Source organism: Oreochromis aureus, linkage group 22 (assembly GCF_013358895.1).
Source record: "Oreochromis aureus strain Israel breed Guangdong linkage group 22, ZZ_aureus, whole genome shotgun sequence".
NCBI classification, from domain to species: Eukaryota; Metazoa; Chordata; class Actinopteri; order Cichliformes; family Cichlidae; genus Oreochromis; species Oreochromis aureus.
In genome coordinates, this window is record NC_052962.1 from 6,728,364 (window position 1) to 6,745,588 (window position 17,225).

Sequence of the window (17,225 nt, forward strand, 5' to 3'; positions counted from 1 at the left end):
TCTCATTTTTACAGATTTCTATTAAAACATTTGAAAGTGTGTCTCTTTTATTTATTTTCATTTCAGTTGTTTAAGTTTAATAAATCGTGTTGATGTATGGAAATTAACTAAAATCAGTGGGATCCTGAAAGAGGTGTAAGATGCCAAAATTACAAAAAAAATAGTGATCCAAACAAAATACAATGGAGCTAAGTTTAATTTATAGTGGATACATTTTTATTTATGACATGTAAGAGGCTCAGCATGAATGGTTCATTCTTTAAACAATGTCAGTAACATTAATTAGCTGCTATAAGGTAAGTCAAGCTTCTGTTTCCCAAATATTTCATGGAACATTATCAACTCTGACATCTTGCCCATCTTGATCTCTTTAAAAACATTTTAATTTTTTAGTTTATATCGAGTTTACTTGTTGGTGAGAGGTGTTTTATTGTATTCTTTGATTTGTTTCATAAGTAAAGAAAAACTAGGTATGCTGTATGCTCTGGGTTTTTACCCCTCAGCTGTGAAAGACTGGGTAAGCAGGCATTCAAGACTGTGAATGTGATAACTCGATACATTGGTTCATCTACTAAAATTCTCAGATGAGTGTGAATCCCATGACCTTGAAATCAAGGTCAGAGGTCAAGCCCCCTGAAAATCTTGTGAATGCATTAAATGGAGTGATGTTACCTAGGATTTTCAAATTTATACCATAGGCGCATCTATTAGGCTAAAGGGCAGCACTGGCCACCACCAGTATGTTCATGCAGTTACCATAAAAGAACACCTTCTATTTTCTATCTGTTAACAAAGTGGCTGATTAATCATTTTACCACCACAGCGCTGTTTGCTTGCTGGGAGCCTGACGAAATGGTGACTTCTCCGAGGATGTCAGTGCGGGCTCTGACAATGGGACAATGGGTTTCTACTGTAGCTTAGTAAAAAGAAAAACAGTCAAAAAAAAAAAATGTAGCAGGCAACTTATCTGAAGAGCTTGTTTTCACCAATCGAAGTTGCTATGATTGTTCTAAGTAATTCTTGCAATCCAACAAATTGATCTTAAGACTAATTTTTAAGAAAATTGTGTGCTTTAAACAAAACCACATCTTAGGGTCACTAAAACTAAAGTTTAAAAAAACAGCTACAAGTAGGTGTCAAAGGGGGCTTTTGATAATAGAGATTAAAGACTGAACAATATTATGTACTAAAAAAAAGTAACTAAATAGGAAAATTGAATTGCTTTCACAAAGCATTTTGTTTTGCGCTGTAACACTGAAACAAAAATTTCCCCTGACAAATACCACCCCTAGTATAAAAATTTAAAAAAGGTAAAAGTAAAACCAAAACAAAGAAAAACATTTCCAAACAATAAAAACTGAAATGAGAAAAACTTGGATAACTAACAGAAACTAAACTGAATTTAAAATAAAAAATCAAAGTAGAAATAAAAACTAATTAGAAGTTTAAGAAAAACTATAATCTTGCCAAAAATATTCTGTGTTAAAAATATTGCTGTTGATATTTTCCAAATGTAATTTTTGAGTTGCTGTGAATATAAAGTTACATTTGATTTCCACTGTGCTGTAGTGGAACACATTTAAACATGTCAGCATGTTGAAATGTTTCAAATACGTTTATTTCCTGTAGTAAGCTAAAGGTTAAAGGACATAAAATGGTCTCTAAGAATCAAGTGCATTTTTCCTGGACTGAGCGCACCCCATGCTGATGATTATGGCACCATCCTGTGGAGATTTCATAGCATAGCAAATTCCATCTCTTGGAATCAATCACCCCCTTTGCTGTCTGTCGAGCTCAGGCAGCTCCTCTTTGTTCCTAGGTACCGAATGTTCCTCCTGTCACCACTGGGTGGCAGGAGAACTCAAATTAAAGCCTCCTGTTATTCTCTGTTAGAAGAGATGACATCATCCACTGAAGGTAATGGAGCACATACAGAAACCGAAGGCAGACCAGTTGGGGGGATTTTATTGTATATTTTCACAGGTAATATGAAGACAGTGACAAAAAAATCCCCACATCACAAATGTGGAAAAAAGGAAAGTTTTACTGTAGCACTATAATTGTCTGCCTTTGTGTTTTATCAGCAATCTACAGATAAGTTTCTCAGTAAAGGAAGAAGTTTCAGAGAAAGGGCAGCCAGACACATGCCCAAAGCTTTAAATCATCTACCTGTGAAGAGGCGTGCATTTATTTATTTAGAGTGTAAAATAGACGTTAACGTGAAAACCCAATTTTATGACGATAGTTGTGATGTGTTTCGTTGGAAAATGAGCTCCAAACAATAACCCAACGTAAAACGGGGAAACCTGTCTGAGGGCAAAATAAAACAAACGGAACTGAATGAAGATTCCTGAAAACTGGAAGCCAAACAGGAGTCGGGAGTTAATCCAGGGTGGGTTTGTTTGCATATTATCTTGTTACCATAGTAATAATTATGGAATTATGTTCAAAGTATGCAAGGCCAAAAATTACAATTTTATGAAAGCAAACACACACAAAAAAAGACAGGAAAAAGTCAACAATAAAAAATGTGTAGATAGTTTCACTTCAGAGAACATCCTTGAAGTTGTTATTTCTAATGGCACCATGTGATCCATTTGTGTTAATGTTATAAAGCTCAGAGTTTACAAATAATATGAATGTAATGCGTCAGATGAAGTTCACACACATGTTAAAGGTTTATGGCAGAGTAAATAGAGTTCAACGTTTTATTCTGAGAAAGGCTTTGTGGCATTTAATTCATTTATGTATCACAATTCTGTTTTGTGGTTCTGTTCTGGACGTAAAACCTTCCTTTTTGACAAAGCTTATCGTTGAGGTTAGATCGGGTGACACTGAAGCATCCATTAGCCATGCTGCTATAGTCTCCGCGTGCTGGGGGCTTCCCATGATGCACTGTTTCTTTTCTATTCACATGTTTTCTCTTTTCTTGTTTTCATTCATCACTCTTAAATTTAATCTTTATTAATTAATAAACTCCCTCCCATAATATGTCTTGTGCTACCCCCACCCTCTCAACCAGTTGTGGCAGATGACTGCCCTGAGCCTGCTTCTGCTGGATGTTCCTTCCTATTTAAAGGGAGTTTTTCCTTCCCTCTGTTTCCAAGTGCTCACTCATAGGAGTTATCTTTTTGTTTTTAAAAAAAATATAAATATATATGTAGTAAGGCCTTGAGGCATCAGTTCTTGTAAGATGATGCTGAAGTGAGAGCTAAAGCATGGAAAATTATTTAAGATCTCTAAGTGTCTGCATTCAGCTGTTTTAACACTTTTTTGTATATTTTAATTCCAGAAGGCTACTCTATAATGTTTTGGAATGATTGTTAGTCAAATTATTTAAGTAACTTTAAGAAGAAAAAAAACTTTGTGTCTGTGTTTATTGTCCCAACGTATTGGAAACCCCGTGAGTCACTCTTCCCAAAGAACTGCACCTTGCTAGATGTTTTATCATATTCAAACTGTTCTCTGTAAACCCTGGAAACGGTTGTCTGAAAATCTCAGCAGTTTCTGAAATAGGCAGACCAGACCAGCTGGTACCTATAACCATGCTGCACTCAAAGCAACTTTGCATATTCATCTAGCCAAAAACAGGAAAAATAATGAAGATGTTATTGCAGAATAAGTAAATGAAAAAAAGCTTATTTTATTTTGTGTAAACTGCAAGTCAATATTATTAATGATATAAAACTAAACATTACAACATTTTAAATAACAAATTTAAAGCTAGCCAGTTATGCTATAAAGAGGAGACTGCTTCTGTGATGTAGCCATTACATTAAGCTAACTGATTTAAATTTTTAATTTAGCTATCAATTTAACCATTTGATGTTTTTAAATTGATGACATGTATACATCATAAATATACATGTCATCTATTTGTAATACAAGAACATAAATTATTATTTTAAATGTTACAGTTATTGTAGCTATTTATTTAACAAAGTTTTACTTTTTTAATTTGTCTCTGTCTTTATCTCTTCTTCTTTTTGTTTATCTTTCTTTTTTTTAAATCATTTTCAGCTATTTATCTGCTATTTCACTAATAGTTTAGCCGTTACATTTACTGTCGCTCATTGTTTAAACTCTTTTTTTTCTTCCTGGTTCCATGTGTGACTCATTCTTTTTCAATGATTGAACTTAATGAAGCAGACAGGTGTGCCAGACACTCTCATGACATGTGATGAATAGAGGTGACAGGAGAGGCCTAATAACAAGTAGGCTGCCGACAGTTAGTGTACTTTCAGTCTGTACTTGACATGCTGGTAATGATACTGCTATCATTCTTCACCTCACTCTCATCAGGGTCCTGTCTGAGTGAGTCAGTGCATTTCTGTACTTAAAATCAGTTAGGTGCCAAGTCCATTTCCTGTCTTCTTTTCTGTTTTTTTTTAAGCAATAAGGAACAAGGACAAGGTGTCTGCATTTTTCTCTGATGAGGCATTACATTCCTGATGTATACATCAGAGATGTAGTACTATACAAACTTAGTTGCTAATGGAATGAAAGCTTAGCTAACAGGACAATACCTTTCAGGATAAACATTTAGATAAACTAGCTATTTTTATAACGCTGTGAAGAAGTCAAACTAAATATAGAAAATTCTGTATGAAAGTATACGTTAACTGAATCCGGTGTTCAAAAGTGACTTAAACAAAAATGTTCCAATACATAAAGATCTATGAAAAATACTTCTGAAAAGCAAAAAGGCAACAATGCACAGCCTTTTTGTGTAAAGTTTGCACAATCTCTCCATGTCTGCGTGGGTTCTCTCCACAGTCCAAAGACATGCAGTCAGTGGGGTTAGGTCATTCAGCCCCTGAAGTGGATGGATATATTTACCTGTGTTTGACTTATCAGAATATTTTCACTAAGATGTTGACCTGATGTTTGCAGCAACGCCAACAACACAAGTACCAGAAACGTCTGGGCAAAGGAAAACAAACTGACTTTCGCAGTACAACGTGCCTTAGCTGGGCACCTTTTTTAGTAAGTTTGGAAAATCCCATGAGCTGGTTGTCAACTATGCTAACAAATGTAAAATCCATGAAACAATATTCAAGGCATATATTTATTGCCCATGTCTGTCCTGGTTTCCTCTTGGTCCTCCAGCTTCCTGCCACAGTCCAAAGACATGCTGATGATCCTAAACTATGCATGGGTGTGGAACTGAGTGTGTCTGTTTCACTGTAATCTTTTCTTGGACTTGTGACCTGTCCACTGTGACCCTGTTATTTGTATAAGTGGAGCAAAGGAGGAAAATGGACCCATATTATTATCTTCTGGGTTATTCCATTTCATTTAGTGTCTCATATCGTACAAGGCAAAGCTTCAAAGCCCAAAGAAAGCTTTTAGCTTTGTAGCTAAAATAAATAGCAGAGACACTGTTCTGACTCCAGTCTTTTCTTCAGTCGCTTATCTACGAAGACTGAGCAGCTGGCTCGCAGTCTGCCAGTTTAATTTACTCAGTAGAGCTGCTTCTTCTAAGTCTTCACTCTAAAAGTTCTCAGCAGCAAGCACATCAAACCAAACCTTCTGTTTTAGGGTGAACATGAAAGGAAATGCAGCTACACTAAACAGCAGGGGTGGGCAATGGATTTTCCCAAGGAGCCACATGACAAACTGGGACTGTTGTAGAAAGCTCCCACTAAGCCTGTAAACAAATAAAATCAATATTAGGCACAACTGAGGCTTCCAAAGTAGTCCTGGTTTCTTGGGAAAATTAATTGGCCATCATTTTATTTGTCATACAATATGACAAAATGAATGAACCATGATGTTCTGTAGCTTTCTACCGGAAATCCTGATGTTTTTCTCCGATGCAGAAGATAAATCAGCACGCTGTGGCAGATATTTCATGTCGTGATGTCTTATTTTCCAATTGTGTAATGGCCCCGGTGTACACATTTTTACAAATGCGTTCTGAAGGTGATGACTTGAGTGCTATTGTGTCACAATCCGAATAATCAACCTCAGCCCCGAGGAAACTCAGAGGATTCTGCAATTATGGCGCCGCTGTTTGTTTGCCATCGCACCAACATACATTCCTCAGCAGCAGTTGGAAGTGCTGAAGAGATAAGGGCACATTTTTTTACCCGAGACTGGCATGTCTGGGAAAAGCAACAGAGGAAGGACACAGTGGCGAAGGGGAAATTAGGGAAAGTGGATACTTTCACATTGAGCCCATTCCACTGAATTACTGGACAATTTTGCTCTAAATGAGTTTTTTTTTTTCTTTCTCCACTGTAACAAAGAGTTGGTCACATGCCAGGCATTTTTGCATTGTGACATCCTTTTGGCATTTCCCCTTCTTTTACACTGTGACAACACGCAAATCTGCAACCTTCAGCTGTGTTTTTTTCCCCTCTTGCTTCTGTAAGCGTCTTCTTCTTTCGTCTAGATTTCCGTTGGAGCTGTGATGTTAAATTCCACAACATCTGCAATATTTTTCCAGCCTTCATCACCCAAACAACTGTACTTCTTCCTGTTTTTCAATACGGCTTGCTCTACGTCAGCCACATTCAATTCCATTTATGGTAAACAGCCTATGAAAATGATGCGCCCGCTAACACTCTTTAACTTCTACAGATTGATTAACGACTGTTCCTACATGGAACACACTGCTGCTGAATTATTATTATTTGATTTACTAATGAAGGATACAATGTCCATATAAGATTTTAGTGACAAAATTAAGTATTTAATCCTCTGGTCAAATACTACATGATCTTCAGGTTAGCAAACATCTCAGCAGGGATTTTCTCCAAGTCCTTAAGGTTTCTCAACTGTCGCCAGAATATACAGAACTTCTGATCTTTGCATGAGGTTCTTATATTTTGAGGCATATTTGTATGCCTCAGTATTTGTAATGCCAATACTTCAGGTAACTGCCTTTCTGGAAAATGGATGCAAGACACATTTTCAGTGCCATAGTTGAGGAAAGTAGGTTTTCATCCAAGAGGTTTATATCTTTATGTCAATGAGATCCTCAAAGTCTAATGATCCCACTGCCAGGATTGTTGGGCTCATAGTCTGAATTCTTGTCTCCCTCAGTGCTCAACTTACTCAGCTTATCAGTTGCATTCTCCTAAGTTTCATCCAAATTGATCAGATCTTGCGTGGGGCTTCAGACCGTTCTTCCATTGACAAATAATTGCACCAGCAGTTCTCATTTTCTCGCCCAACTGGTTGCTGATGTGTTTGTAACCATTGTGAAGGTCAACAGTCACGTCCCTGACATCCTTACATAGGTCTTGAAGATGTAAACAGATTATACTGGGTTATAGCCAACAACACAAATTCTTGTTGGTAAGTCTTCGCTCGCCTACTAAAATGTGATTCAGAATACCTTTTCTTGAATGTTTTGTTGATATTCAAAGTCAAAAGTCAAAGTCAAAGTTATTTATATAGCACATTTAAAACAACAAGTGTTGACCAAGATGCTGTACAATTAAGATAATCAAATAAAATAAAACATGATAAAATTAAGACAAGGAATCACAAAATTAGAAGATTTGAGTAAGAAATAAGATAAATAAAAGTAGTACAAACTCATTCTGATTTAAAAGCCAAGGAATAAAAGTGGGTTTTCAGATGTGTTTTAAAAGTGTCCAATGTTGGAGAGGTCCTGATGTGAAGGGGCAGTTTGTTCCACAATTTTGGAGCAGTCACAGCAAAGGGCCGATCTCCTCTGTTCTTGTTAATAATTCTTGTTAATTCTGTTAATAACATCTTAAAATTAATTTGAAAACTAACTTGTATCAAATATAACCAAAATGATTAAATTATAGCCCGCTCACTTCTCAGAAAGGAATGTTTTGTAATATATATCACAGCTGATTAGAACAAGTTAAAGTAGAAGAATGGAAAGCATCTCCTTTCACAGTTTTGAAATAACGAAACAAGCTTCACTTAAAGACTGAAGTTCTGGCCACTCAAATTTACCTGAAGAGCTTGTTCATTACTACATATATGTTTTATAACATCATACAAGGGTTTCTAAAAAATGTAAATCAAGAGTTGTAACACTCGGGATAATAATCAGCTTTTTTTTTCCCAAAACACGATTTTTATTTGACTGTTTTTTACTGTCATTAAAGAAGAAATGAGCATTTTTGATGCTTTTCATATGAAAAAAGGAGATCTTATGTAACAAATGTTAAATATGAGTATTTTTTTTTTTTTTTTAAAGAAATATATTTGAAAAAAAGTTGAAACAAGGATAAGGGGCACTGTTCATAAAAAGCATGCAGATTTCCATCATCATGCTTCTTTTGGCTGCTCCTTCGTCACAGCTGGTAGCTCTGCGTGTTTGATTTGAGTTTTCCGCTGATACCCTTCAGGACAAACCAAAAATGGGATTTGTGCGTACATGCCAGCTGACAACATACCAACCAGCATATGTGTATTTTTAAAACACGAGACATGATATCTAACCTTTACAAAATCTCTCTTGTTGTCCGAGTTTTGTAATGAAGCCAAGTACAAATGACGGTGGAACAGCCACACCCCTGAAACTCTGACCTAATATCATCTCCGGTGCTGCGTCCTTGGTTTGCATCATATAGGAAAGGAGAAGCAAACTGTAAGTTACAGTGGAGGATGGAGGTGTGTCATAATTAACCCTCACACAATAGTTTTCTGTACCAAAAGAAACACAATCACCACCCAACATACAAGTGAGATACAGTAATGAAACACTTCCCCCTAAAAACATGAAACTTGTGATTTGATTTTTTCTTTTTCCATTCAATGGAGCAGCACAGATCACTTCACACATCACTGCAGTTTCAGCGTTGTTTGCTCGTTTTCGTGGTTGGACATGTTTTTGTGTTTTTTTATGACATAATTTGATTTGGTCTATTTGCTCAGAATGGCAAAAACAACAGGGAAAAGTTAAGTACAGAGACGGAGAGCTGCATGGCGTGTGTCACAACCCTGATGCTCCTGGCTTTTGTGTCGTCCCTTTTAGAAATGATCCTCTCTGACGTGAACCGTGCTGATAGCATCCTGTCTGTCCTCATTTTCCACGTGTGAGGACACGGGTTTATTATGGTACTGACTTCACTGCAGTGAAATTAATATAATATTTGATTTTATAACCATTGTGTTACGCTTTTGAGAAAATGATAAAGATGATAAAAAGCTCACACCAAATGAAATAATCCTGAAACATAACATTTATTTGTCCTTGACACATTTTTCCTCTACTGCTGAATTACCTTCTTTATTTTCCTCCCCTATCTGCTCCATCTGTCCCCACACCTCCAGCTGTGCCGACACATGCACACCTGTTTCTGCGTTACAGAGGTGGAGCTTCCTCCAGATTTCATCTTCCTGTCAGCAAACCTGGAAATAAGCATGTAGTCACTCGCCTGCGAGCAACCTGTGTCACAGTTACTTATAGAGTTGTTTATGCCTTGTGTTAGCACGTTGTGTGGATTACCTTTGCTCTCCTTTTCTGCTAACTACCTGTGGAGATGTCTGTGGAGGAACCTGGACTTGGACTAGCTCTCTGGGAAAAAAGCCACACAAACACTATCGATACATTTCCAATCTGAACTTTGTTATAAGACTGCTCAACTTTGATCTCAGCATCCTGTGTCTGAGTCCAGATCCTGGTACAAACAGGAGTTTGCAGTGTTTCTGCAATAGGTGAAGACCTGGCAGTCTGTCTCAGGTATTATATTAATGTAGTTGTTGGATTGTACAACATAAAAAAAACATTGTCTCATAATTTTTTACACCTTATTTAGGGGCATTTCTAGCTTGTTTGTTTTCAAATAGGTAAGCTTAAGTGGACCAAGAGTCACTTGAGTGGGGATAGGGACGGGCAGGTGAGTGTGGAGCATGAAAAATATCAAAAGATTCAGGAAAATTTGGAATTATAGAGCAAACCAGACCAGCTGGAAATGGCTGAACATTTATAAAGTATGGAAGTTTAATTTGGAATGTAAAGCTTCTGAGAGGTCACTGTTTTAGCAAACTGGTGCAATATTAAATTACATGGATTGAATGATAACCTCATTTCTTCCCAAACATGGCTCCTGTACGGCAAAGATAAGATCCGACTTTGTGGTAATGAAGCTAACAAAATGCTGTGCGGTTACAATCATGTTTTTTGTTTGTTTTTTTAAATGTACTGACTGGCAAAAACATCATGCACTCGACTGAACGACTCTATCTGTAGGGTCTCATTCCAAGTCGTAATCGTAATCCCTCTCTCCCTCCGAGCAGTCCAGTCTCATCACATAGTCTACACGCCCGGTACATCTTTCTAAACATGAAGGACAGAATCCATTCTATAGGTCATAAGAGGGAAAAATGCCCGAGGGTCTCTGCATTACTTGCTTTTACAGTTCACCGCGTGGGCGGCCAGGATGCGGTCAAGTTTGAGGTGTGTGTGTCAGTGGACCTACAGTGTACGCACGGTGGTGTGTGCGTGGGCTGCAGACAGCTGATGTGGCAGGCGTCTGTGTATCGAGGGTCAGCGTTTGCTGCACGCAGAGGTATCGACGCTGTGCGGCGGTACGGTGTGCCATGTGCTCGCTTTCCTGACAGCTTCCTGACATATCCTTTCAGGCGCAAACCAACCGCTGCCTACATCTGTATCTACACCCAACACCCCACACCCTCATACTCTTTGTTTTTATATATGTTCACACAAAGTGTCCGAATGAAACACACACCTGCTTGTCGCGTCTTAATCTCACCCTCAGTTGAGATTAAGACAGAACAACTGTTCATCGTAATCTCAGCCGAATTCTCACGTAGGCTACTTCTTACATTACTCCTAAAAAAATCCACCCTGTGCACCGTCCCCCCACAGCTCACTCCTGCTTTGTCCTGCTGTCGTTTGGATGCTATTTATTATTCTCAGTCTGACGCGTAAAACACTCAAATGTTCACTTTTGGTTGAATTCCAGTGCATCTGTAGACACTGTGGAAAACAGTCTCCGTGTCTCCGGCCGAGCAGGAATGACAAAGGGAAACGTGGATTACTCAGACCTTCCTTACATGTTTTTCCTGCTGCTGTTGTGACTGTGGAGGACCACGCAGGAATGTGAACATGTGTTCTAGGATCAGAGTTGGAGGGGGTGGGGGGTGCAGGTGGAGCCTAAGTGAGGCGAGTGGAGGAGTGGCCACGGGGTATAAGTAGATGTTGGCTGGGGCTGGGAGCATAAAGCACCTGTTGTTGCTCTCCAGCCTCTAAACACAGGACCTGTGCACACACATCTGCAATTTTACTCACACTCAATGAGGATGATGGCTTCTTTCACATGCAAGATACTGACTTTGTTCATCATCTGGGTGGCTCTGCAAGAAGGTGAGAAACTGTTTCTTCAGTTTTCTTTTAAAATATTCATGGCAACTTTTCTAGATCTAATGGCAAAGTACAGTAAATGAATGATTTTTCCCTTACAACAGCTCTTCACTCACTATATTAACAGTTTATTCTAGAATTGAGGGATATGTAAATGACATGTTAGGAGTTAAGTTTTGAGGTTGATTAAAATAAGAAAAAGAGTCTTTGACCCTCTTTGAGTTAGTCACCAGAGAAAGTGTAAATACAGTGCTGTATTTGCTGTTTTCAATCAACCACAGCAGACTTTCCTTTAATAAGCAACCACTCCTTTGACTCAAGTGTAATAGCTTCCTAACCACGGCACTTCTAGAGAACCTGTGGGATTGTTTGACTTTGACATGATGTATAATAATGATAAACATGCCCTTATAACAATCGCCACTGCATTTTTTTACCTTGTTGGAGTGTGTTTTGTCTATATTTACATGTGATAATCACTAACCACAATGGAAGATTTGGTTGGAGGATTTTTTAAAACATTGGAGTAAAAAACCATATTTGTGTTTTGCTAGGTTGTGGATTTCCCTTATCAGAGCAGCCCGCTCAGACTCCACATCCGCACCATATCAGGACCAAGCGCTGCTCCTGTAACAACTGGGACGATACAGAATGCATCTACTTCTGCCACCTTGATATCATCTGGGTAAACACACCAAGGTGAGGCTGCAGAATACTTCAGTGAGCTACAGTTGTTAGCATTATAAACCCCAACCCCAACCCAAGGGGAATAACTCAGGTGTGATTTTTAACCTAATCCAAGACGCCTTCATTAAATGATATCATTTTTCATTTACAGTAAACTCCTTCCTTACGGCCTGGGTAGTCCCCTGTCTCGCCGTCGCCGGTCAACAGACCGTTGTGAATGCCTCAGTGCAGCCGATAAAACCTGCCACGGTTTCTGCCATAAAAGGTGAAAACTCCTTCCTTTCTAGCTTTTCTTCCTCCTTCTACCTACACCTGAAGCAAAGCGGGCATTTCCCCTCACGTACCCTCATTTGCCTGCTAGATTGTATCAAAGTAGCTTATGTGTCTCCTTTCAGTCTGTGTCAGATCTTTGTGATGAGCCTGAAAATATGTTGATGGGGAGGGTGAGTCACAGAGAAATGATAGTGGCAGTGCAATATGAGGGTAGCAGTCATACCAATAAGAAAGGCCCGCATACCTGCTGAAGGCCTTGAAAGAAATCACAAAGGTTTATTAGCAGGGCTGCTATTTTTGGAAAGTTTACATTTCTGCTTTTGTGCAAGGGAATGATTGACACGTCCTTTGAGTTGTTTTGGCCATGTAAGCGCCAGTATGAATTCGTCACCTCTGCTAGATGTTATCCGCAGAGGTATTTTGTAAGCCGCACCCTGCATTCTTAAGGCATCTGAAATATATTGGTTTTAAATCCCAGGGAAGCGCAAGGATAATCCTGAACTAACTGTGCTTCAAATACTATATAACTTCCCAGTTTGTAAAGTTCCAATTTCCTTCCTTGTTTTGATGTCGATTGTCTATCTTTCCACAGCTCAGAGGATCTCAGGACTCATGTCGCAGAGCCCTTGGTTGAATCTGGAAGCATGAAAAGCAACAAATTACTGGCGTCTTTTAGGTAAATGAAGACTTAATTCAAGGATCAAGTTGTAAAGTTGGGTTTCTCCATTTCTGAGATACATGAAACATCTCTAACCTGGTTTCTTTGGTTTGTCCCACAGAGCTATTATCAAGACTAACACAGCAAAGGCTAAAGAAGTTTCATCTGTTCTGGAGTCAGCAAATTAAAGAGTAGAACAGGGAGGTAGAGCGCTGAAGGAAAAGCAGGAACTGGTCAGCCTGCAAAAACTCCTGCCTTCAATTCAAGCACACAGCTTTCAAAATGTGTCAGGGAAAGGTGGAAGAATGGAAAGCAAAACGGACGGTGGACCAAGCATTTGATCAACAGTGCAGCAAAGACTGGCAGCTCCCCAAGACAGTCCTGCAGCAAGAACTGGAGCTGCTGGGTGGAGGTGGAAAGTCATTGCACATAGAACAGAAGACAGTGATGTGAAGAAAGCTTACGATGACCAACTTTTGACCAGGAATTTGATTGTGAATGTCTGTATGAACAATTTGAAATCTACAGCTCGCCTACAGAAGAACATGGGATAGTTATTCCACAGTCATATCAGCTCCATGTTTAGTTTTTTAGATGGCACTGATTTGTTTTTTTGTGTAGTTCTTTGATTTGGTTCAATATTCCTCTGTATCAGAGCTGGAATCTGCTGTCCTGATTAGGGCATAGCTTTTTTTAAATGATTAGGTAGTACTTGAAAATGGCAGCTTCTTCATTTTCAGCGCACATTGCCGCCGTGAAATGAAGGTCATATCTTTGGGATTTATCTAAGAAACAATTAGCTTTATACGAGGTCCATTGCTCCTCCGCACACACATATGCAGTACGCATTGTGTTTGCATAACAGCAGCAGCACAGCAGATCTATTGTCTTGGCTCAAGTGTTTACTGCATAGGTCCTATTTAATCTTTTGATTGAAGATAAGCCAGGAGATTTCAATGATGTGCAGCTTGCCAAAAAAAAAAAAAAAAAATACAACCATTGTTTTTCTCCTGTGACAAATGTTCACCCAACTCCTCTGCAATTAGCAAGCAAGAAACTACAACTCTTAAGTCAATGCACTTGCAAACATTGCACTACCACCTCTGGCCTCTATTCTTTTCTGTGCAATAAAGCCATTCACTCTATCTGCTCGGTCTGAATCCACAGGAAGTGGCCAACGCGTGGAGACTCAGAAAACATTATCCTCAAATATCTTAATGCTGTTCACGGTGAAAAGTTGACCAGCTTTAGGTTTACTGAAAATGATAGCAATAATTCTAAATAGAAAACTTTATTTATTTTCTAATTTATTCAAGGATGTATTTATATTTCTATGATATGCTGAATTTTGTATGAGAAAATAAAACTGCATCAAAGTATTTTTTATTAAGACTCTTGTTTCATTTTTATGACTTTCCTGATTAACTTTCAACTATAAATAACCCGTTTCAAACTAAAACCCACTTGTCTGTAGAGTGTGGCCGCTCTCTCTCCCTCTCTCTCTTACACAAGCATGAAAACATTGCGATGTATAAAATATCCTCATAAGTTCATGTTTGGTTCATGATCAGTTTTGCTTTTAGCTGCTCTGGGAAGAAAAATGGTCATGAACCAGTTCCATGAACATTAAGTGGGTACTCACTGTTCTGTTTACTTAAAATAATCCCACTGTTTATGTCAGTTTAGTCACATAAAGTTGATGTACAGGGCTTTGGTTGTTCAAAATCTGATGACTGAAGACTCAAACAAAAGGATGAGATAGTTGTTTAGGTTTTCCAGAGATTGAATGTTTTTTTAAGGCCTAATGTTGTCATGGACTCCTGCAGACAGAGTGCAGTGTGTAAATGTGCTGATTGAAGACCTGCAAACTTAACCAGTTACACCATATAGGCAAAAGTACTGAGTCACCTACACATTGCACCAAAAGGAGCTGCTTGGCCATGGAAACCCATACGATGAAGCTCCCCGTGCACAGCTTTTGTGCTGATGTGAATGAAAGAAGAGATTTGGACTGTACCACGTAAAGTAGATGGTGAAAAATGTAGGAGGGAAGACATATCTCAAACTGTCTTCTTGTATCCTGTTACAGTACCACAACTGAATTCAGAAAGTTCTTTTCAACGACTAATTCTTTCATAAATGTTTTTAAAAGCAGACTATATGGCTGCCTGATTTTGTACCCGTGGCAGTGGGACTGAAAACAGCCATTGCCACTGGTGTAGAACTTCCACATAAGAGTTTTCCCCCCAATACATTTGTCCACCTATTCTAGTAAATTCAGATATAACAATATAAGGCTGATGATTAAGTCCTATCATCTATGGTGTTGATGGAAAATATAAACAAATTTCATATATTTTCAAGAGCTGCTTAACAGCTTCCCCCTTCTCACCTGAACGAGAGGGTGACCCACATGCCAAACGCATGTCCTTCCCCCAACTCTCTCCCTGTTTTACTGTCCACTCCTTTCACTGTTCTGTCAAATAAAAAGTTTGAAAATGCCCACAGCTTCACCCAAGGAACAGAAGTTTCCAGCACAACGTCATCTACTCCCAAGGAGAGGAGAAAACTACAGCAACACTAGTGGCAAAATGGAAACTGGTTTGGTTGAAAAACAGAAGATGCAGAAGATAATCAGTGAGGTGCAGAGATGCTCGCAGGTTGCAGCACCTTTGAAAAAAGCATGACAAGCTGCTTTCAGTCTCCTGGCTTCAGGTGTCAATCTTCTGACCCAATTCCCAGGAGTAAAGCAAGACACTATTCCTTTCATTCGGTGCTAAACTCTTTGACAGGAAAGGAGAATATTTTTACCACACAGTTTGCAACTTGTCATTCTAGTTGTGGTGTTTCCTGTATACTGGTTATAAACTGGTTGTATTTTTGGTTGCTACCCTGAAAGCTAATGGTGATCAAAACCAGATCCACTTCCAGCCATTAGGTAACAAACTATAAATGGACTTGTACTGCTTAGACAGAACTTTTCTATTCTGACTGAGCACTCAAAGTGCTTTTTACTGCAAGCCTCATTCACCCAGCCACACACATTCATACAGCTCTTTTTCTTTTCTCAAAATGGTTGCATTGGGGTTCAGTTACTTAGTTCAAGGACATGCTGACTGTTGGAGTTTAGGATTGAACCCTGACTTCCTCCTGTTTACTTTTGGAGCCACAGCCTCCCAAACTGTCTGTGCCTATTTAGTTCTAATCTGGTTTCATTGCAGCGCATTAAATTTTTTTAAAAAAAGTCAGTGCATTTGTAGGTGTACATGGTTAGAAATCCAGTTTTTGATACTTCCAGAGGGCTAAAACAATGATTTCATATATATATATATATATATACACAGTTTCCCCCATCATAGCAACTGTACAGTGGCTGATAGGTTTTTTTTTATTTTTATATCAGGGTATGGCTGCTTTGACTGACAGGTGGCCAAAATGCTATTTATGGGGAATAGCTTTTTCACACAAAAAGGTTTGATGTTTCTCATTTGTGACACGGACCAACAGCTTCCCGGTATGCGGCATCTGTGTGAATTCAGTAGATAAACTAATAAATCCCCCTGATAGCTATTTAGGAAGCAATCGATTTCAGTGAAGCGACATATGTACTAATCAGTCAGGAACCATGCTAAGATTCTGGGGCCTTTATCCTATTTTGTATGCTTTGGCAGTTACTTACTCACTGATCTGTATAACGTCATGTTGAAACTTTTGATTGGTCTATAAAAACGCAGTGTGAACATTAACCAAAGCAGAACCACAGACCAGATCAACTAGCCCACACAAGTGAAACCCACATTTCACCTAGTGTGTCAACAATACTCAAGGGTGTAGCCACGTTTTCGTCTTCCTTCTAGTTTTGCAGCAACCACTATGATGTGCAAGTGCAAATATTTTGTGGATGACACAGAAAGTCATATAGCAGCAGACAAGCACTTCACATTTCCAGTGATCTAAAGTGTTATCATTTGTCTGGGTAACCTTTTTTTGTTCTTATAGTTTTCATAAATTTAATGTTTCCTTAACGACAGAAAAGACTGAGTGTTGAAAAGGTTGGTATAAAACAAAATAAAACGACTCAAAGAGAAACCTGACTTCAGTCTTGAAATTGAGAAAAGCGCCTTTGTGAAAGGAGGGACTGAAGCTCTTTGTAGAGCCCACCCATATGTTTAAAGCTTCAGTAGCTGACAGCAGGCCCTGAATCTGTCCCAGCCTTCACTTCACTTGATGTGTCTAGCTGGGACTGTGCTTAACAATTAACCACAAAGCAGGCCCGCAGTCAGCCTG

The 17,225-nt window shown here is 38.7% G+C and overlaps 1 protein-coding gene across 1 annotated transcript; it reads left to right on the plus strand.

Annotated features, from left to right (window-relative positions):
* Positions 1–11,188: 11,188 nt before the first annotated feature.
* edn2 (endothelin 2) lies at positions 11,189–14,317 on the plus strand. The gene is made up of 5 exons (XM_031741707.2): positions 11,189–11,323; positions 11,875–12,019; positions 12,159–12,272; positions 12,873–12,956; positions 13,060–14,317. Exons 1-5 carry the CDS (start codon positions 11,254–11,256, stop codon positions 13,124–13,126), a joined length of 480 nt encoding a protein of 159 aa, XP_031597567.1. The 5' UTR covers positions 11,189–11,253; the 3' UTR covers positions 13,127–14,317.
* Positions 14,318–17,225: the final 2,908 nt, after the last annotated feature.